Source organism: Miscanthus floridulus, chromosome 3 (genome assembly GCF_019320115.1).
Source record: "Miscanthus floridulus cultivar M001 chromosome 3, ASM1932011v1, whole genome shotgun sequence".
NCBI lineage: Eukaryota > Viridiplantae > Streptophyta > Magnoliopsida > Poales > Poaceae > Miscanthus > Miscanthus floridulus.
The window spans coordinates 136,643,925-136,664,539 of record NC_089582.1 but is presented as its reverse complement, the minus strand read 5'-3'; the positions used below and the strand labels follow the sequence as shown (position 1 = coordinate 136,664,539).

At 49.9% G+C, this 20,615-nt stretch overlaps 3 protein-coding genes across 3 annotated transcripts; 2 read left to right on the top strand and 1 right to left on the bottom strand.

Moving 5' to 3' along the window:
• Positions 1–51: 51 nt before the first annotated feature.
• On the bottom strand, positions 52–1,446 carry LOC136547104 (uncharacterized). The gene is made up of 3 exons (XM_066539074.1): positions 1,007–1,446; positions 484–888; positions 52–353 (listed from the first exon to the last, which is right to left on the bottom strand). Exons 1-3 carry the CDS (start codon positions 1,106–1,108, stop codon positions 339–341), a joined length of 522 nt encoding a protein of 173 aa, XP_066395171.1. The 5' UTR covers positions 1,109–1,446; the 3' UTR covers positions 52–338.
• A 3,666-nt stretch (positions 1,447–5,112) lies between these two features.
• Positions 5,113–7,550, top strand: LOC136547103 (uncharacterized). Its single transcript, XM_066539073.1, has 3 exons — positions 5,113–5,972; positions 6,091–6,450; positions 6,571–7,550. The coding sequence occupies exons 1-3, from the start codon at positions 5,430–5,432 to the stop codon at positions 7,189–7,191; spliced, it is 1,524 nt and encodes a 507-aa protein (XP_066395170.1). The 5' UTR covers positions 5,113–5,429; the 3' UTR covers positions 7,192–7,550.
• Positions 7,551–17,367: 9,817 nt separating this feature from the next.
• Positions 17,368–19,604, top strand: LOC136547102 (classical arabinogalactan protein 9-like). Its single transcript, XM_066539071.1, has 2 exons — positions 17,368–18,092; positions 19,138–19,604. Exons 1-2 carry the CDS (start codon positions 17,466–17,468, stop codon positions 19,204–19,206), a joined length of 696 nt encoding a protein of 231 aa, XP_066395168.1. The 5' UTR covers positions 17,368–17,465; the 3' UTR covers positions 19,207–19,604.
• Positions 19,605–20,615: the final 1,011 nt, after the last annotated feature.

The window sequence follows — 20,615 nt, the reverse complement described above, 5'->3', positions numbered from 1 at the left end:
ATCACAGATTCACAGCAAGCGAGGGCGTCAAAAGAGGCAATGCCAATACGGTTCCAGCCACAGCCATGATATGTTGATCCGAACCAAATACATTGTTTTGCAAGTTCTGACAATACTACTAGATAGCAAGACCAGACGGACGCCCACGATTCCATCAACCTTTTGCAAACGCTAGGCAAAAGATTGTCCAGCACAAATAATTACGTACTACTAGTACTAAATTTCCAACTCAAATACACTAACGAAGAAACGCAACGACAGACGGATACTCCAGCCACAGCTATGATACGTTCATTTTTGCAAACTCTTGTAGGTCTCAGCTAACTGCAATGTCCTCCTCAAGCCAAGTAGTCCTGCCAAGAACGCGAGACGAGCATGTCGATCAGCATGTAAAACTCTCACGCAAAATCTGAGCCGACCAAGTTCCAGAGAAACGAACGAATCGAAAAACTCATGGCATGCAAGCAATGCACGCAAGCTTACCGAAACGGTGAGTGTGGCGATGAAAAGGTTGAGCGAGGACGCGACGCAGGCCGCCGCCCACTCGTCGCAGCTCCGGACGAAGTACCCATCGCCGCCGAAACAGAGGTAGCTATGGAAGAACATGGTGACGAACATCCAGGTGGAGATGCCGAGCGGCCACGCGGCCTCCGGGGTCAGCCGCGGCGCCGGCGCGGGCCCCCTCTCCAGGACGCGCGCCAGCAGCTCCTGCACCACCAGCGTGGCCACGGTGAACGAGGCGCACGTGACGGGGAGGCCGTAGCCGGCGGGGAGGGACGGCACGACGGCGGGCCTGGACGCCGGCGCGAGCCTCGGCGCGATCGCGACGATCATGCTGCCGACGTAGAGGAACAGCGAGTACCGCCGCACCTTCTTGAGCAGCCTCTCCTGAGAAACAATCGGAAAAGAGGCCAACAAGGGAATCGATGAGCATTCAGACACAACAATAAGTTACTCCTGTCAAGAACATGAGTAAACGGAGAATTGTGAGTGTAGAAAAACTGACAACTTCCTCCTCCCTTCTCCTTTCATCCGCCTCGGCAGCAGTAACAGGCTTCTCCTCCACTTCAGAGTTCAGAAACAAGATCGTTAGTTTAGGCCATGGCATATCCAGGCGGGAAACAAGGCACAAATGGCAGAAAAACCAGTAAGAGCTTTGTTCCAAAATAAAAGATCAAGAAACAAGAGATTGGACTTGAACTGAACATTTCAGGCATCAGAAATCTGAGAAAAGTGAACAAAACACAAGAAACATCACAATGGTCTGGCGGGTGGCGGCGATGCATTCTTTACGTCGGAGAGAAGACACATGGCACATGGAGTTTTTTCTGTTATGAGCTCGTACGAGCAGAGCACTGATTTCTCGGCGTCGTCGGGCTGCCTTGTCCCGGTGCGATCAGATTTTTTGGATGCGAGCAGGAAGCTCTGCAAAAGTGAAACAGAAAGTGTACCGCTGCCAGATGACACGGTAGTAGCTGCCCTATCCTTGCAGCCTTGCAGGTGGATCCCGATACGCTGCTTGGTTTGAAATTGGAATTCGAACAACTGCCCTTACGAGTTCAAAAACAAAATGAAAGCCATTGCCCGAACGTCGACTGCTCCGCGCCTCCAGCAGAAATTGTGAAATTGACGGATAGGAGCGCAGCAGGGCGCCTGGGCCCAATCTATAGATCTGGCCCGGCGCACAACGAGTTTTCAAGTCATGTTGATGCGATCTGCCGATCTGGGCTACGGTGTCCAACCTCACGGGCCCTCATTTAGGCTGCAAAAAACAAACAATGGGCCTATCAGGGCTGTCATCCTGGGCCGGCCGCGACCCTGACACACACCACCTTTCGTAAAGTGTGTGAGCCACATGTTCAAGCTTAGGCCCATCTACAACTAGCAACCAGTAAACTCTGTTCTATTTATATTTTGGATTAATTTTTCTGAGAAATCTCTGCACGGTTTACGAGTTATGAACAAGGATCATCACGAAAAGTCCTGCACGTTTGCTGGTACTTCTTGAGGCCTTCGCTTCACACTGTTCTTTTTTATTGCCGAAGTACAGTACAGTACTATTTTAACGAGTTTAATCCATCGTCTATAACCAGCTAATCATAAGCGCGGAGAACTCGTCCGGCCCCCACCTCCGCGGCTCACGAGCACACATGGCACGCGTCACACGCGACAGAGATGATTCAGACTTGCCAATGAGGGAATACACAAGAACAAACAAACAAACAAACAAACAAACGATGCTGTATCGCGATCGGCTGCTCCCATTTCCTTTCCTTGCTGCTGACTGCAACTGGAGCAACACAACAACGCTAGCAAACGAGGCCACGACCGGCGACGCCAACTTCCACTGCCACTGTCCTCGCGGCGACCCGGTGGTAAACCTGCGGTTTAATGAGCAAGCGCAATTAATAAACAGCGACGGGTTCCCGTGATCACCGGGTGGGAGATCTTGATGCCGCTCACGTGCCGCGGCCCCCGCGCGGCGGTCGCGCCGACCCCGCGGTCGAGGCAGGGACTCGCTCCGCCAAGGGCCAAGGCGCAGCGCAGCCGCGGCAGGCGGCGGCAGCGCAGACAAACGGCGCGGCGGCAGCCGACAGCCACAGCCTAAGGGCAGGTCAAAGCCTCGCGCCCACGTCAGTACGTCACCGTCGCGGCATCAAACCACGAGAGGGAGCACCACCAGTCCACCAGCACCAGGTGCCGCGCCGAGCCGGCCAGGCCAAGCGGAGAGGGGACGCCCTGCCCTGCCCTGCCCGCGCGGCCCGAGCACATGGACGTGCCCGCGCCCGCGCCGCGCGAGCGACAGCGTAACGGCAGCCGCGCTCTCCTGCAGTCCTGCTGTGCCGAAGGCCGAGGCCCCTCGGCACGTGGCCCGCGCGGCGCTTTTGGCATCTTCGCCGATGCGGGGTGCGGGGGGCACTGCCGTGCCTGTGCCTGTGCCTGTGCCTGTGCGGCTGTGCCCTGTGCTTTGCTGCGCGGGTTGCCGCCAACTCCAGTTCGGGCCGTCCCTCTACCGCTGGCCCCGTTCGCGTGACTGATCGCGCTCCTGGGTTTCGGATCCGTGCTGCTGTTGGGAACGAAACCGAACGCCGAACGGGATGGGTGGCTGCCGTGGACCGTGCTGGACTGCTGGCACTGTCGTTTGGTGGGGCCGGAAAGCGATAGTTTCACGGTGGATCAGGCCGGAGGGCTCCATTCCTGCTGGGCGAGCTCGCGATCAGGCCATGATTTGAGAACGAAAGGCGTTGGGCAAAGCCGTCCGTAGTAGGATATTTTTGTATGAGGAATATTGGATGATAGCTACTGTTGCCCTATATCCCGCTACACCAGGATTTGTACTACAGCAACTAGGAATGCATCAGGAATAATATTTAATTTACCACACATCTCCAGTAGAACACATGCGTCTTTGGATTCAGGGAGAGTTGTCAGGTCGTCTTGTGCTTGGCGGGCCTAAAAATGGGTTAAAGAAAACGGTCTAACCAGCGTATGAGATGTATTAGGCATACTGGATGACATAGCTTTGCAAGTCATAGTACTTTTAGGCTTTAGCCTCGTACTCCCTCCTTCTACACAAGAATGCAATTCTTGGTTTTCAAAAAATCAAACAGTTTAAACTTTAACTGAATTTATATAAAAAAATAATAACATTTATGATACAAAATAAGTATCATTAGATTAGTTATAAGATATATTTTTATAATAAATTTATTTGGAGACATAAATGTTAATACTATTTACTATAAACTTAGTTAAACTTTAGTCAATTTGACTGTCATACATTCCATAATTGCATTATTTTATGGATGGAGATAATATTTCATTAGTGTACAGGAGTTAGTGCTACCGCGTCCCTGCGTGGAATACTTCAGGTTTTGAGAAAAGTTGCCATGCTAGATCGTACTCGGTGGCATACAAAGAGATTCAGGGATGGCAATAAAATTCGGCTTGTTCGGGAGGCCGTAAACGATCGTGGATTATTTACTGCTGGCTGGTTTGGTGTGAGAGAAAAACACTGTTCCCGGCTAGAAATTTACGATCGTTTACGAGCAAGCGAACAGGCTGAATTGGTGGAGGCGGCGAGAGTTGATGATGGAGCAGCAAGGCGAATGTGAGCGATGAGAGCATCGATAGGTAGCGTCTTGCTCAGCTTATAAGCTGTATTTTTTTCTATAAACGAACAATATTTTTCTCTCACAACAAATCAGCTAATCGTAGTTTCACCCATAACTTATGAGCTAAGGTGAAGCTTGTGCGGCGGCAGCATGGAGGAAGCTACACGGTAGATTCTGGTGGCAACTGACCTCACGGCAGCATGATGGTAGGCAAACTACTTATGACGACCGTCTTAAAAAAAAACAGACAGCTGAAGCGTAACATCTCCTTAGTTTCTGGGTTTCAGCAAGCTTATTGTATCCATTGGATAAAAAACGACCAAAATTTCTGCATTTCGAAGACCACAGCTCTGATAGAAATGTGGAACAATATGTCTCAGCCCTCAAATCATGGAAATAGTAAAATAGATTGGCACGAATTGACAGCAAATCCTACAAGTTCATACTAGCACCACTAAACAGCAGCAACTAAATTCCAAAAATCAAATGCCCATCGCATTCACTTACTCCCAACCTTTTGGCACTACATGCGCGTACTACGTGAAAGATGAAACTTGCAAGTGCGCGTTACGAGGCGAAAATTTCAATCACAGGGAGCTTAAACCTGCAAGCGCGCTAATTGCGAGGTGAAAAAACATCATCGACTGTGTAGTAGCCGTCCAAATCCACCATATGCCTCGGTTTCCAACCGTGTCCCTCCTTTCTACTTGTACTAAACGCGAAACCCTTTCCCTTTTGCAAACCGTGTAAAGCAAAAGCCAGAGCATCATCGGATCGAAATGCGCAACCTTTTTCTTTGAAAAAATAAAACCAGCGGCGGCTTCCATTGTTCAAGTTCGTGAATGAACGTGAACCAGGAACACGGTTCCAGTGGATGAGTTTTTCGAGCAATCAGGCATGGAAAAAAGCACGGAGGCTCGTGGGCGTTGTTCGTCTCTCTCCTCCCGACATCCCACCCCGCCTCTTTTGATCTTTTCCTTTGCTTGCCCACCTGCGCTCTCACGTCAAACGGTTTCCCCCTCCGCCTCCGCTCGGCCTCTCTCTCCTCCGGCCTCCGCTTTATCTTTTCCTCGGCCCTGCCTGCTTTTTACCATTTCCGCCCGTCGCCTTCCACCTCTCGCACTAGGCACCCCCTCCGTCCGTCCCTCCCTTTCACTCCAACTCAAACGCAGCGCCGCACCGTACGTCCCCGACTCTCCCCTTCTTCTACTCCACTCCTCGCCGCACTCTCCATGCCCTCCTCGTGAAGCGAAAACCAATTCCTTTTTGCTATATTACTAGCCCTCCTTGGTCGCGGCGGCGGCATTGCGAGATATGGAGAAGGAGAGGAAGCAGGGGTTCTTCGCCGCGCTCAAGGAGGAGGTCGTACGGGGGCTGTCGCCGGCGAGGTCCAGAGGCAAGTCCCCGGCGCCGCCGCGGAGCGCGTCGCCGGCGAGGATGCTGATCCCGCGCCGGCGCAAGGCGCCCGCGGCTCCGCCGCTGCCGCCTGAGAAGGTGCTGCAGCAGTACCTCGGGGAGCAGCTCGTGGCCCGCTCGGGCAGCCTGCGCCCCGGCGGGGAGGCACTGGCGCCGCTCATCGAGGGGCCCGATGCCGAGCTCCTCGCCGTTGGCGACCCCGACGCCGAGGACTCCGGCCGCCGCGAGGGGTTCGGGCACTGGGTCCGCGGCCACCTGACGCGCACGCCGTCCATGGCCTCCTCTGCCGCAGCTGCTGCTGGTGGTCCCGGCGGGTCCAGCGGCTCGTTCCGACGCTCCGACCTGCGCCTCCTCCTCGGCGTCATGGGCGCGCCGCTCGCGCCCATCCCGTCCAAGCTGGCTGAGCCGCTGCCCCTCCTCTCCATCAAGGGAACCCCCATTGTACGTCCACATCTTGCCTAGCATTTGATTTCGTTTGGTGGTGTTGCTTGGCTTCTACGAGATGCGGTCTGTGCCCGTGCATCCGGTACCCTTGGCTGACCGTCCTGAGGTAATGCAGGAGTCGTCGTCCGCGCAGTACATCCTGCATCAGTACACGGCGGCGTCCGGTGGCTACAGGCTGCTGCAGTCAGTGCGGAACGCGTACGCCATGGGCAAGGTGCGGATGGTGGCGTCCGAGTTCGAGACGGCGACGCGCGTCGTGAAGAACCGCGGGCCCAGCGGCCGCGGTGCCGCCGCCGTGGAGCAGGGCGGCTTCGTGCTGTGGCAGATGGCCCCCGACATGTGGTACGTGGAGCTCGCCGTCGGCGGCAGCAAGGTCCATGCCGGCTCCAATGGCCGCCTCGTCTGGCGCCACACCCCCTGGCTCGGCGCCCACGCCGCCAAGGGGCCCGTCCGCCCCATCCGCCGCGTCCTCCAGGTCGGTCCCAGTGGGTTTTTTTTCCGACGCCTCGTCTGATCTCTCTCTCCTCTTATCCGAGCAAATCACCTTACGATACGATGTTTTCCTTTGCGGCTGGCAATGGCAATGGCAATGCAGGGCCTGGATCCGCTGACGACGGCGGGGCTGTTCGCGGAGGCGCGGTGCGTGGGCGAGAAGAAGGTGAACGGCGAGGACTGCTTCATCCTGAAGCTGACCGCCGACCCACAGACGCTGAAGCTGCGCAGCGAGGGTCCGGCGGAGATCATCCGGCACGTGCTGTTCGGCTACTTCAGCCAGCGCACGGGGCTGATCGTGCACATCGAGGACTCGCACCTGACCCGCATCCAGCCGCACGCCGGCGGGGACGCCGTGTACTGGGAGACCACCATCAGCTCCGCCCTGGAGGACTACCGCGCCGTGGAGGGCATCATGATCGCGCACTCGGGCCGCTCCGCGGTGACCCTGTTCCGGTTCGGCGAGGCCGCCATGAGCCACACCAAGACGCGCATGGAGGAGGCCTGGAGCATCGAGGAGGTGGCGTTCAACGTCCCCGGCCTGTCCGCCGACTGCTTCATCCCGCCGGCCGACATCCGGTCTGGTTCCGTCGGCGAGGCCTGCGAGTTGCCGCCGTCCCAGTCCCACGGCGAGCGCGCCAAGACCGGCGCCGTGCACCCCTCGCGCGTGGCCGCCGTGGAGCGCGCCCACCAGTGCCGGCGCCGGCGCCGCCGGCCGTGGTGAGAAGATCATGTTGGCATTGGCATTGGCATTGGCAGCAGTTACTAGTGGAAGTGTGAGGAATGGCATTGGCATGCATCAGTTAGCAGCAGCGGCAGAGAGAATTGAACCGAGTCTAATCTGTCCATACTAGTAGAGTTTAATTTTCGCCAGGCCAGTCATGAATCAATCAATCGAATCGCTAACCTGTTGCATCCTAGGAGAGCTGATTTCTGTAAATAGGAGCATAAACGATCCCAGGCCGACACTGATGTCTTGTCCTCGGGCTGGATGAATCTTTTATCCTCTGAACGCAGAAGTTTTAGGTGGTGTTGGGTTGTAACTCCTAAATTTTAGTTGTTGTCTCATCGAATATAGACTAATTACAAAATTAATAGTATAGTCTATGACTAATTTACGAGACAAATCTTTTAAGCATAATTAATTCATAATTTGACAATGTGGTACTACAGTAAACATATGCTAATGATGGATTAATTAGGTTTAAAAAATTTGTCTCGTGAAGTACTGACGGGTTATGTAATTTATTTTTTTATTAATATCCGAACATTCATGTAATATTTTTCTGACACACTTTCTAAATTTTAGTTACAGGATGCCAACACCAGCTTAGCATCTTGTTACTGCCATTTCTTTGTAACGGCACTTTGTGACAGCTGATGCCTGCCTGATTCCTAGTACTAATGCCTGAATCTGTGTAGCGTTTGGTGCCGACCTGTGTTGAAGCCTCTCCAAAATACGAGTACTACAGGAGAAGGGCTGGAAACACCACTGTTTAGCTAGCTGTACGAGGAGTGGGCAGGCTTGTCTCCGTGGACATCTTGCGTGCAAGATAACCCAGGACAGGAGTACAAGCGCCCGGACCGGAACGGCAGCATTGGATACTCGGAGTCGGGAGTGGTGGATCACCGATCAGCACCGTGCCTCTGTACGTTCTGCATCTGGCTGGCGGGGCCTCCGTCCATTCCTCTGCTTGCTCTCCAGGGCAGGCTCCAGCACGGCAGCACCAGCAGTGTCGCTGGGCTCCTGGCCCTCCCTCCCCTCGCATCAGATTCAGGACCTCCTGGCTGTGGCTGGACCGACCAGTCAACACTGTTCGGAGCCGGGAGGGCCCAGCTGCAGCAGGCCATGGCATGACGTGATGCAACTGGCGTCGCAGGTGGCAACTGCATCCACCGTGCCGCCGGGCTTTATTTCCATCTTTCACCGTGTTCGTTTGGCTCATAAGTTCAGAGGTAAAGAAATGTTAGCTGATTTGATGTAAAAAAAATTATTCATTCGTTGAAAAAGTACTGATTATAAGTCTAGGGAAGAGGACGTTGACCAAGGAGGACCCCATGCCAATGCCATGCACCGCAAGGCGTCCTGCTGCCTGCGGGCTTCTTTGGCGTGCGTGTCGGGTCGTGTCTGTCTGCAGCGATCCGAAACGGCTGTGGGTGCACTCCGTCCGTCTCCATTCACCGCAGGCGCCGTAGAAGTAGAACTTCAGTTTCTCTTCCCAGTTCCCCTCGCGGTTGTCTTGTGCGTCTTTTCTCTGGCTGGAGTTAGAACTGGAGACGGACGCATCGCACATCGCAGCTACTTAGTATTCTTCCAACAAGGAGAGTAAAGTTTCAACCAAATAAAAATATTTTTCTCTCACGACGGTGAATCAGTATCAGCATTAGAGTGGCCGAGCGAAGACGATGGGAAGCGGCCACTGAGACGATGCCACTGCGGCACTGCCCGCTGGCCGCTGCAACTACAGAAAGTCAGCAGCTGCACTGGCAGCACTGCTGCGACCCGCGGCCTGACCGTCGCTTTGCGCAGGCAAATTATTGCGGCCTCGGGAGGCGAGCGCGCTTGCCCTGCTGCGCTGCCCCGCCCCCGTTTGGTGACTCGCATGATGATGCTGCCCTGTCTCACGACCCGGACTGGGTCTGGGTGGGTGAATTCAGCCAGGTGCCTGTTTAGTTTCCAAAATTTTATAAAATTTTTTAAGATTTTTTGTCACATCGAATTTTTGACATATGCATGAAGTATTAAATACAAATAAAAAATAAAACTAATTATACAGTTTTGACGAAATTTACGAGACGAATCTTTTAAGCCTAATTAGACTATGATTGGATAGTAATTGTCAAATAACAAAAAAAAAATACTACCGTACCATTTCCAAAAAAATTCCGCCGCTGGTTTGATTCGGACACTGCTGGAATTAGGCAATGTTTTTTTTTCAACAAAAAAGAAATCGCCACCTCCTGCAAAACAAAAACATTATTGTGGAGCTACTATTCGCCGTTCATACAGTACTGTACGTCTTAAATATCAGCTCAAACAATGCCGATGACAGAGGTGCACATGAATTTGTTCGGCACGAACGTGAATAAAAGTCGGTCGCATTGGGCGCTGTAGCACGTGCATGTAGTTTTTCTCAGCTTGCGCTGGAGTAAGCCCTATTTGGATCCCTCTAGTTTTTAGAAATCTAGTTCTAGAAAGCTGGGTGAGATCTAAACAGGCCAGTATTTTTCTAGTTTCTTGTGTCAGTTTTTGTCAGATTCTTAAAAATCAAGAAACTGTTAATACCGAGTTTTTGCCAATTTCTTGTGAGCCATAAATAAAGCCAGAGGCAAAAAATGGTTTTAACTTGAAACTTATCCAAACATGCCCTAAGTAATTATATTTCGAGCCACCTCGTATGCGGTGCTGCCAGCCGAAGCAAATGTGAGTCTCATGGGTAAGTGGGAAGTAGACAATGGCAGAGCTCCTTTCTGATGCCGGAGTTGACTTTGTTGGTCGATGAGAAAATAAAAGGTTTGACGAGGCCACATGGCTAGTTTCTGTTTACTAGGAGTGGTACCCAAAAAATTTGACCTAGGCTGATTTTTATACTAAAATATTATAAAAGAAAAACATCGTTTCATGACTGAAAAGTAGCTCAAGCGAACAGGCTGTAAAGCCTCAACTCAAAGTGCTGTTCCGAGCTGCAGTCCACTTGACTTGCACCTAGTGGAGTGTTTGGTGGCAGTATGAGCGTAGTATTAGACTATTAGTTTTATGCACAACATCTTTGCACTAAATTGTACGAGAACGCTCTTTCCATCAATGAGAACCCCTAATCATAAAAACAGCATATTTTCTTTTCCCGGAAAAGAATTAAAATAAATATTTTTTAAAATCATATCAAACATTTGGTGCGCCTTTCCTTGCCAGGACCAGCTCATTGATTGGTCTCCATTTCCAGGGCAAACGTAGCAGCACCAACTCTTGTCTCTTGTATTCAATTGCACACCCCCTTTCAGTCCCCTCGTGTGCTGCCTTTGCCGCCAATCGATGGCCTTGCCATGCACACTCGGTCCTGCACGGCTTGTAGTCTTTGTAGTTGTAGCGTAGAAATGGAGTAGGAGTAAACGATGGTGATAAAAAGATGCGCAACTGCCTGTATAATAACGGTCCGACGCATGCTAATCCTGTTTACCGCAATCATACGGTCGAACCTTTGCCTGTTTCATCGGACATCGCCATGGCTAAGTTGCTAATTTGAGGTCCTATTTTTAGGTCATACGTAAAAGAAAGGCTAAAAAAAAAGTGTAGCCTTTTTTTGTGATTATGTTTACTCCTACTGCATGTGCCTTTGTTTTGTTTATCCAAGCGTGCATGTCTTGTGCTCTGTTCATCAGAGCTGCAGTGCGGCGTCTGGAAATGCAGGAGATATCTACAGACTATATATACGCAGTACACTAGATTACAGGATACAATTCCTACTCTGGATCGTGAGTGTGGTCGTTTTCGCAAGGTTTCTGCCAGTAACATGCCATCCATCACCTGATGTCGCGTAAACTGTGTGTACTCTTGTGCACATTGTTTGCATCCATCCGTGTATCCGACATGATCTTCACAAGGAGCGCGAGATCACAAGGAGCATTTGCATCGATTTGCTTCGCGTCAATCGAGATACCCAGATGAATGGGATCTAAATGTTTTGTGTCAGCTTTCATCTATAGCCACAGAGGTTATGCCCCATGGTTTGAATGGCAGAAGCAATTAGTCGTTCTCTGTGTTTTTTTGTTGTTGGGTTCCTAGGTTGCTGTGGTTGTCTTCCTTTCGGTTCCCCTGTTTTTTGTGTTGTTTTGCTCAGTCACCCTGATCCTGCTTGGCTCCTAGTGGTGTGTTGTTACTGCTTGGTTTTAGTAGAAGGGCTAAGGGTGGATTCGGGGTGTCTGATCCTCTTGTAATCTCTTTTTTTCCTTTCTTCGTCTAATATATTGCCCGGCAAAGCTCTTGCCGCTCTTTCGAAAAAAGGCCCTACCGGTTCTGAACAGACACATTAGGTTCTAAACGGACACATTAGCTGTTCCATCGTTCATGCCACCAGATCCGTTAGACAACAATTCAACTATTTCTCCATGCTCACCTCTCTCTAAAAAAAAGCAGATGTGTACGCACTTTTTAAAGTTTGGTCTTTATAGAAAAGCATCGATATTTGACACCAAATAGGTTTCTTATTAAACTATTTGAAGACTAATCTAATGATATTTATTTGGTATCATAATAAATTTACAAACAAAACTATCATGAGGTATGTGAAATGCTGAACATGCGCCTTTAGGCTTATGTTAATAGATCTGGACCGAAGAGGTTGCTTCACAGGCTGGCCAAATGTCTGTTCTGTTGGAAGCATGTCATCTTTGAGTAGAAAGAAAAGTAGCAGAAGCTTCACTAGATCAGGAGCAGCGCGTTCATCTTTTGTGATCTTTGCTGTTACTACAGCTCTGATTTGATTAGGACAAAGCCGGATTTCAGGAGGGACGCATCCTGATCCAAAGCTGCTTTAGTACAATGCACACAAGTTTTAGTGCATACTCCCTCTGTTCCTGCATGCTTGTCGTCGCGATTTACGTGCTAATAACTTTGATTCGATTTATAGAAAATGCGTGCAATATTTCTATCTCCAAATAAATTTATTAAAAACTATATTCAAATATCTATCCAATAATACTAATTATGTATCATAAATATTAATATTTTTTTAATATATATTTAGTCAAAGTTGTTTCTCAAGAAGCGAAAACGACGTACATTTAGGGGCGGAGGGAGTAGCTTTAGTCTTTCTAACAAAGCTTCTTCAGGTAGGATGTCTTCTCAGCGGAGCAACACAAGCACGGTTCGTTTGGCTGTGGCTTGTCGTAAATGATCGTAAATTTCCAACCGGAACAGTATTTTTCTCTCACACAAACCAGCCAACAGTACTTCTTCATGAACCAGCAACGATACGAACGAGCCAACCGACAGTCTGACAGCCATTTCCAAAGCTACAATTCCTTGGACAAGCTGGTGTTCAAACAGTAGTACAGTACCAAAGTTTGGCTCACTTTTTTCAGAGGCTGCATACTCCGTAGTCTGTTTCGGCCTAGGGTCAGTCAGCTTTTGATGTCAAGCTCATAGAAGCACGGCCACATTTTCCGATGCTCTCCAGTCTCCACTTCTCCAGGCGCTTGCTTTGAAGCCATGTGTTCTCCAGGCTCTGCCAAAGCCTGAAATACAGTGGAGCTGAAAATTTTGACGGGTTGCTAGATGCTATCCTTGGCCTCGGTGGTGCGGCCCGAGACGGCGAGACGCGAGTGCTCACGTTTGTTGTCCCATCCATCATCGCCCTGTTTTATCCATGTCGCTGTACTCTGCCTAGTGCTTCACTTCACTTTTTCAAAGCTCGTAGAGCTCATGGGCTTCGGCCCAATGGGTTTCATATCGCTTGGGGTGGGATCAGGAATGGTTAGGCCTGTTTGTGGAGGAAGTTTTCAACTGGACTGAATTTGAGATGCGTTTCGGAGCAGCCCAGTTCAGTAAGCATTTTCCCCCCCTCTCTTTTGCTAAAACAAGTAAAGATGCCTATGCTCACGTACACACGCATCTCTCTTTTTTTTCGAAAAGTACACACGCATATCTATCTCTACCAATATAAACACCTTTGAAGTGAAGACCAATAGATCTTTAGATTGACGAGATTAGTTGATGCATAGTCGTGCACATCGTCCAGCAAAGGAAAAATAGCTAGAAATACGACCATCCATGAGTTAGTGACTAACCGACTACAGAACAAGCTAAACTCATGTGCAGTAAACGTATCGTTAAACGTATCGTGCGGAGCAGCAGGACACAACCACTTTCCCAGTCAAGGCATGTGCGAAGGAAAGTTCCAGGCTAAAGGAGTATCAATGAAGACCGATGATTAAGGAAAGCAAAATGACCAATTATATGCTACTCCATCATTGGCAGAGCCGACTGATTATCCGATAATTTTGATATGACTCGCCAACTGCTAACGATTTGTGTCGGTGCAAACTGTCGACGAGGAAGAAATCTTACTATTAATAACGTGTATACATCAGTGTTAAAATGAAGCCCATGTTCGCTAAAAATTTCAGACATTACGAGATTAAAAAATTACACATTGTTGTGCTTTTATAATGATCTAATAACGATCTAAATTACATGACGTCCATATCAATAACAATACCATACTTTAGATCTCAGCGAAAAAAAAGTCATAATTGCATGATAATATAAAAAGAAGAGTAAAATAAAAAAGAAAGAAATTGCTCGGCCAACGCTTTTGTAAAATAGACCAGACACAAGTGTGTTTTTCGAGTGTGCTCCAAAGTTGAACCACGGACGGTCCCTGCGGTGGTTGGCGGACGTTTTGCAGGTCTCGTTTTCTCCAAGTCCAGCAGTTGTGTTTTTAAGTATGCGTGAGAAAATTTATACCGCGAACAGCCTGTCAGTGTTTTCACAAAAAACCACGACTTGTTTATAGGGGTGCTAGAAGCTCTAGTCAAGGAGGTTGAATTGAGTGGTGGATGTTTTATTGTTAGAAGTTGAATTGCGGATGGTCCGCACCCTGCAGTGCCTGCAGCCAAGTATGTACCCTACACTACCGATGATCCGCGCCCTACCAGGTTGTTCACGGCAGCACAACAACAACGAATTTTGGAGGAGGAGAGAGTACATAAGACCAGGCTGATGGGATGCAATGTCGCGATGTTTGGATGCCTGCATTTGAGGATGGGCTAGGGCCAACTGATGCAAGGAACCCCCGCGCCTGGGCTCCTGGGAAACAAAATCGAAAAATCCCCGCAGCCTGGTTGGCGTCGTGCGTGGTGCGCATGCAGGCTACATGCGTGTGAGAATAGGCGGGCGCGTCAAATGTCCAACCAATCAGCACCTCTACGTATCCGAGCTAAGGGGGTGTGTGTTTGGGTCCTCCTTCTAAATTTTAGTCGCTGTCTCATCGAATATTTGAACATATACATGAAGTATTAAATATAGACTAATTATAAAACTAATTACATAGTTTGTGACTAATTTGCGAGACGAATCTTTTGAGCCTAATTAGTCTATGATCTGACAATGTTTGCTACAATAAACATGCTTTAATGACGGATTAATTAGGCTTAAAAATTCATCTCGTGGAGTACTGACGAATTATGTAATTTGTTTTTTTATTAGTATTCGAACACCCCATGCAATATTTTTCCAACACACCTCCTCGATTTTAATAGCCGGATCCAACCCCCCCTAAACGTAGATAACAAATTTCCGTTTACGCGTCGATCTGGGCAGCAGGAGCCTGGTGCCGCGCAGGTGCGAATCAGACTAGGTTATGCAAAAGGAACTTCGAAGCTCCCCCGGCATTGTGAGGGGCTGAGGGCTCTCTTGGCATTTCGAAAGGCTTTTTTGAGATACACAAGCTCTCTTTTACCTCGGACTCACCACATATGATTAAGCATTCAGCCTGATCGGCTGCCTTGGTTGATGGCTGCAGCTGCAAGAACTTGCTCTCACAAACTAACAGAAACACAGCAAAAACAGTTACAGAAGGAGCAGCCGTACGTTCTATCTTTGACGAGATTGAAAGCCACCTAGTGCATTGCGCCTTTGCAGTGATCTTTGTGGCACTAGTGAGATTTTAAGCAAACACCATTGTCCTGTTACTTTTGGAGGTTGCCGCCTCCCATGGTGGAGCCAGTAAGGGTCATATGCCCCCCCCCCCTCCAATAGCACAACAGATTTTTTTTCACTCGATATTTGTATAAGAATATACAGTAAATTTTTATCATATATATTTAATGATGTTTTTTTAGATGATACAATAAATTTTTATCAATATTTGTATAAGAATATACAATAAATTTTTATCAGTATTTGTATAAGAATGTACAATAAAATTTTATCATATTTGTATAAGAATATACATATTTTTTACTCAATATTTGTATAAGAATATACAATAAATTTTCACTCAATATTTTGATTCAAACTTGTTTGCCTAAACCATATTAGGACACATTTAATGATATTTTAGGTCTTACTAAATACGTACTTCCATTTTTATTATATTTCACATTTTACTGAATGTGTACTTATCTAATAAAGTAATTTAGTGGTCACTAATATTTAATACTTTATTGACATCAAACTTATTGGATGACATTATTATTATATGTCGACTCTCTTTTTACTGTGAATCGCAGTACATAAGGGGACACTCACATACATGCACAAACACTACTCACACCTATGAACAAACACACACTCTACCCTCATTATGAGCACTTTCGAAATATTAAGTTGGTAGATTTCAAGATCAAAGAGTCACCACGTACACCTAGTTGTTGACAGACACAGTCGTCTATCATGAAAAGAATAATAATGCTAAATCTTTGAATACTAGAATAAATACAAAAAAATAGGAGCAATTGCATCGATGACCGAACCAAGTGGTCAGGTTCCACCATAAAAATCTAAATAGATGAGCTGCACTCAGTTCACATATGCTGATTTTTTTTAACCGGCCCTCTCTCTATACAACTTTTGGCTTTGCCCTACCGCCTTCTAGATGGCTTGGAGGTCGGAGCATCGTGAAGCACAACAAGCTGTTGGTGCTACACAAGATTAATTGAGAGGGGGTGTTGTACTCACCCACCCACCGGAGGAAGTGAAGAGCAAGTCTATTGAGGAGACATGGAGTGGATCTCTTGTTCTGTCTAGCTTTGAGATCAAGTGAGAACTTGATAGAGAAGCAGTAAACACTATTAAACTCACCTGGATTAGGCGTGATAGGCAAATCAATGATACCATGGGGAGAAGTACCGTGTCTTCACTTCGGTGTTCTTTTCCTCTCAAGTTCAGTTCAAGTCTTATTCACGATGTTTACTAGTCACCCTAGTTTATAAATCTCCGCCTAGTATAGTCTTAGTAGTATATTGGGACCCTTTGTGTCACTAATTAGTTTTTCTTAGTGTTGTGAAATTTTTAGTGGCCACTGACCACTTGCCAAAAAGAGAAGGGAGGGAAAAAGAAATAGGAACTCTTTTCTTGGGTCTAGATGCAAAAGCATAGACTCAGATGAATAATGTAGAATAGCGCTAGTCTGCTGCGGGTAGATTTGGTAAACATCTGGGGGTCCCAGTGCAAAATATTCTACCCGAAATAATTGGGACAGCCAAACGCACAGCTTAGATTATACATATCATGACTTATCATATAATTCAGCTCACCTTATAAGCGAGGGCCTTAACCGGTTCCTTACATCCAACTGTTATAGTTTTTTTTTTAAGAAATGTTATAGCTCAAATAAATAGGTTTTGGATGTGTCCGGTAAGTTGCGTGTCTCGGGGCTAGACCATGTCATCATTCTCGCAACATAAAAAGGCCTAACTCTGTTTAGATGAGAGCCTGGGTCAGACAACTCAGGCCAGACAGCACATCTGGCCCCAGGCGTCCAAGATCCAACGGCTGGGAGTGCTGCCTGTGGCTGCCCAGATTTGAACCAAACGCATAATTACCGCTTCCAAACCCGTCTTAATTCCGATTTCCGCTGCGTCCCGACGCGTGCGTGTCCACTGCACCGACTGCCCCCCAACCAACGTCTCCAACGGTTGGAGTCCAACCACAGTGGTCGCCCTCGCCCCGTCCTGCACAGCACCAACACAACTCATCGGCCCATCGACCCACGTGAACGCGTGCCACCAACCGGCGCGGGTGCCCCCACCCTCCACATGGCCCCGCGGGCCCACCGCCAGTTGTGAAATGCAATGCCGCGGCGGCATCTCCCGCCGCTTCTCCTGCCTGCCTGCCTGCCTGGCCTCCCCCCTTCGCTTTCCTTCCCTGCCGGCTGCCGCTGCTATTTATCCCTCCCTCCCTCTCTCCCTGCCACTTCAACAGCCGAAGCAGAGACACCCGGGGCAGCAGCGCAGAGAGCAGCAGAGCACACGCCGCACACCACCACCGCCGCAGCAATGGCCCGCGCCGGCGCTCTCTGCCTAGCGCTGCTCTGCCTCATGGCCGCGCACTCAGCCGTTGCGCAGAAATCCAGCACCCCGGCCCCGGCCGCCGCGCCGGCCGCCACCACTCCGCCAGCGACCCCGACCAAGAAGACGCCCGCACCCGCCGCCGCGCCACCCACCACCCCCGCCACCGTGGCCCCGGCCGCGGCGCCGCCCACCACCACCCCGGCCACCCCGGCGCCCGCCGCGACCCCGCCCGCCACCCTGGCTCCCGCCGCGGCGCCGCCCAAGTCCACCCCGAAGGCGTCCCCTCCCGCCCCGGCGCCCAAGGCCAAGGCCAAGGCCACCCCGCCCGCCGCCTCCCCGCCGGTGGCCGAGCTGCCCCCCGCCGCCTCGCCCCCCGCGCCCGCCCCCGCCTCCCCGCCCACCAAGCCCGCCGAGGTCCCCGCGCCCGCGCCGTCCAAGAAGAAGAAGCCCTCCTCGAAATCCAAGAACAAGAAGAAGAAGTCCAAGGCCCCCGCCCCCGCCCCCGTCGCCGAGGCACCCGCCAGCACCAAGAAATCCAAGGCTAAGGCGCCTTCGGCCAGCGAGGCCGACGCACCCGGCCCGGTCGGCGATGGCGCCGCCGCCGACACCGCGGTACGATGCCCTCTGCCCTGCTTTTTCCAATTTCCATCTGCAACAGCAACCCCCATTGCGTGGCTGAATTTCCATCTTAAGCTTTTAGTACATTGAGATTAGAGTAAAAATTAACACTACGGTTAGAATTCACAACTGACAGTGTTGTTATTCTACGTCCATGCTCTAATTTTTATCCGAGATAAAGTCATGCTGGATTGATTTGACAATTGATTGTTTAAGCGAGAGCAGCAGCACATAACCCCCATTGTGAGAATTGTTTGAGTACGTAGATCCAATCTGCGCCGACATGTCGGGATGGGACGCATGTGCTTCCAGCCGCGTCACGGACATTGTTAATGTGGGATTTGAATGTTGCGACACTTGAAGATTAGCTGTCACCATTTACTATTCCATCACGCACTGTACATGTACGTTGTTACAGTAGTATTAAAATGCAATTTGCACGGTGCAGTCACAAAACAATTAGTACTTCATTCTCGAAGCCTCCTTGCACACCTAGGGCCTGTCTAGTTCCCTGTTTTGGCCAAAACTTCTGCTGGTTTATCTTATCTTTTGGTAAAATGGATGTAAACACTATAGACAAAAACAGTAAAATTTGGGCTGAAAACTTTTGGCATTTGGAACCCAGGAGACCCAAAACTGAGAAAAAAACATCTTGGGGGCGCGTGCTATATCTACATGGCTAAAGTTTTACCATGCATCTAAACACCGAATGCTAAAAGTTTGAATGGCAAAAGTTTTACACCAAGAGATTAGGGATAAAGTTTTGCCATTCCAAAAGCATCTAAACATCCCTTAAATAACAGGCAGTACTGAGCAACATCATCACCATTAGGTAGTTGTAGGCCCATGTGCACAAAAAGTCAGGCAACAACATATACAGTATACAAAGTGTATTGTATGTACAGGAGACAGGAGTGCAAGTGTAGAATTTTGTACAGTACAGTAGCTCCACTGTTAACTACAGACACCGCTACATGATCACGTGACTGGTATGGCTACGTCGCTCTCTGACGAATGCCTCGTTGTTGGTATTCTGCAGGCTGCTGGAAGGACCGTGGCAGGCGGAATCATGGCGGCCGCGCTGGGCCTCGTGGCCCTGCTCGCCTAAGCACGGGGCGCACGCCGACGGCGCGCGTGAGCGGGTGGCGCCTGCACGGCGGCACCGCACCAGCCGGGTCCGCCGGGACGACGACGACGACGACGACGACAGAATGCTGACGCGGATGCAGCCGGTGCGCCGTGCCTTTCGGACCCCGCTGGCCGGGGCGCATCCAAGGACGCCACCCGTCTCCGCCGCGCTGTATTCTTGTCCGTTTTTTAACCGGGCCGGCCGGGCCTCGTGTGTAGTAGTGACTAGTGCAGTGCCACTCACGTTCGGTGACGGTGATACGTGCGTGCGGTGCGGACGTACCACCGTCGCCTCGGATTCTTTCTTCTTCTCTTCTTTTCTGTACTATTGCGACCCCATTGAGATGATTTATTGCCATTGTATGATCCCACCATCCCCATCCATGCATGAGCATCCCTGTCCGGAACGGCCTGGCATCCCGCTGGTAAGATGTGTTTGTTGGAATGTGTTTGTTGATTGGCGTCACTTTGCTTGTTTGGACGTAACGCTGCACCTACATGTCGCGATGCTCGCTCGCTCACGCTATGGATCTGCGATCTTGCACCTTTGCGAAGGACAAGGACAAGCATTGCCACTGGGCACTGCAGGTGTCGCGATAGCGAGTCAGAGCCAGTGCTGCCTGGTGGTATATGCGCAGTGGCAGAGGTTACTATCTACAGCGCGTGTGACGACGCAGCTAGTACATTTCTGTACACTACTAGCAGTTACGAGTCCTCTTGCAAACATCAAGGCACTGAAATGGGGTGAGGAGTGTCGGTGACGGAGGAACGAATTTAGGAAAAAAAAATACTGGCATGAATGAGAAAAACAAATAAAAGCCGAGTAGCTGGCGCAGGTGGCAACAGGCGTAGATTCCAAGCCTCTTCGTGCGCCGTACTCCTACCAATCATACGACAACGATGGCGTGCACCACGGATCAGCCCCGCGGAATCACCAATCACCACTCACCATGCCACGACGCGTGTCTACTGGTGGTCGTGTGCTCTCGAAGAGGGCCTTTCACCTACCCCTGCGCGCAACCAACCGAACGCAGCTGTCCTAGCGTCGTCTATCTATCTACGGTGCGAGGCGAGACGTGTGCAGGTGTACCAAATTTTGAACCCTCATCGGCCGTGGAATGGAAAGTTGGAAACTCGTTGGGCGTTGGATGCAAGCCTGTAACTTGGATCGGATCCTGCTCCATTTAGGGCCCGTTCGCTTGCTCCTGAATGGTCCCCCGGAAGAATTCCCGACAAAAATTATTAGTTAATTTACATTAGTTTTCATTAGCCGGAATATTTCCTGGTGCGTTAAACGAACGGGCCCTTACAGAGAACGTAAAGGCGCTAATTACTGAGCATCTTTTAGGAGCTGATTTGCACGGCATAACGCCATCACTGCTGGATCTT

Excerpts from the sequence above, each read along its gene's own strand:
- LOC136547103 (XM_066539073.1), top strand. The coding sequence starts at position 5,430 with ATGGAGAAGGAGAGGAAGCAGGGGTTCTTCGCCGCGCTCAAGGAGGAG. Across the intron at positions 5,973-6,090 it reads CCATCAAGGGAACCCCCATT|GAGTCGTCGTCCGCGCAGTA; the intron begins GTACGTCCACAT and ends GAGGTAATGCAG. Across the intron at positions 6,451-6,570 it reads CCATCCGCCGCGTCCTCCAG|GGCCTGGATCCGCTGACGAC; the intron begins GTCGGTCCCAGT and ends ATGGCAATGCAG.
- LOC136547104 (XM_066539074.1), bottom strand. The coding sequence starts at position 1,108 with ATGCCATGGCCTAAACTAACGATCTTGTTTCTGAACTCTGAAGTGGAG. Across the intron at positions 889-1,006 it reads GGAGAAGGGAGGAGGAAGTT|GAGAGGCTGCTCAAGAAGGT; the intron begins GTCAGTTTTTCT and ends ATTGTTTCTCAG.
- LOC136547102 (XM_066539071.1), top strand. The coding sequence starts at position 17,466 with ATGGCCCGCGCCGGCGCTCTCTGCCTAGCGCTGCTCTGCCTCATGGCC. Across the intron at positions 18,093-19,137 it reads GCGCCGCCGCCGACACCGCG|GCTGCTGGAAGGACCGTGGC; the intron begins GTACGATGCCCT and ends GGTATTCTGCAG.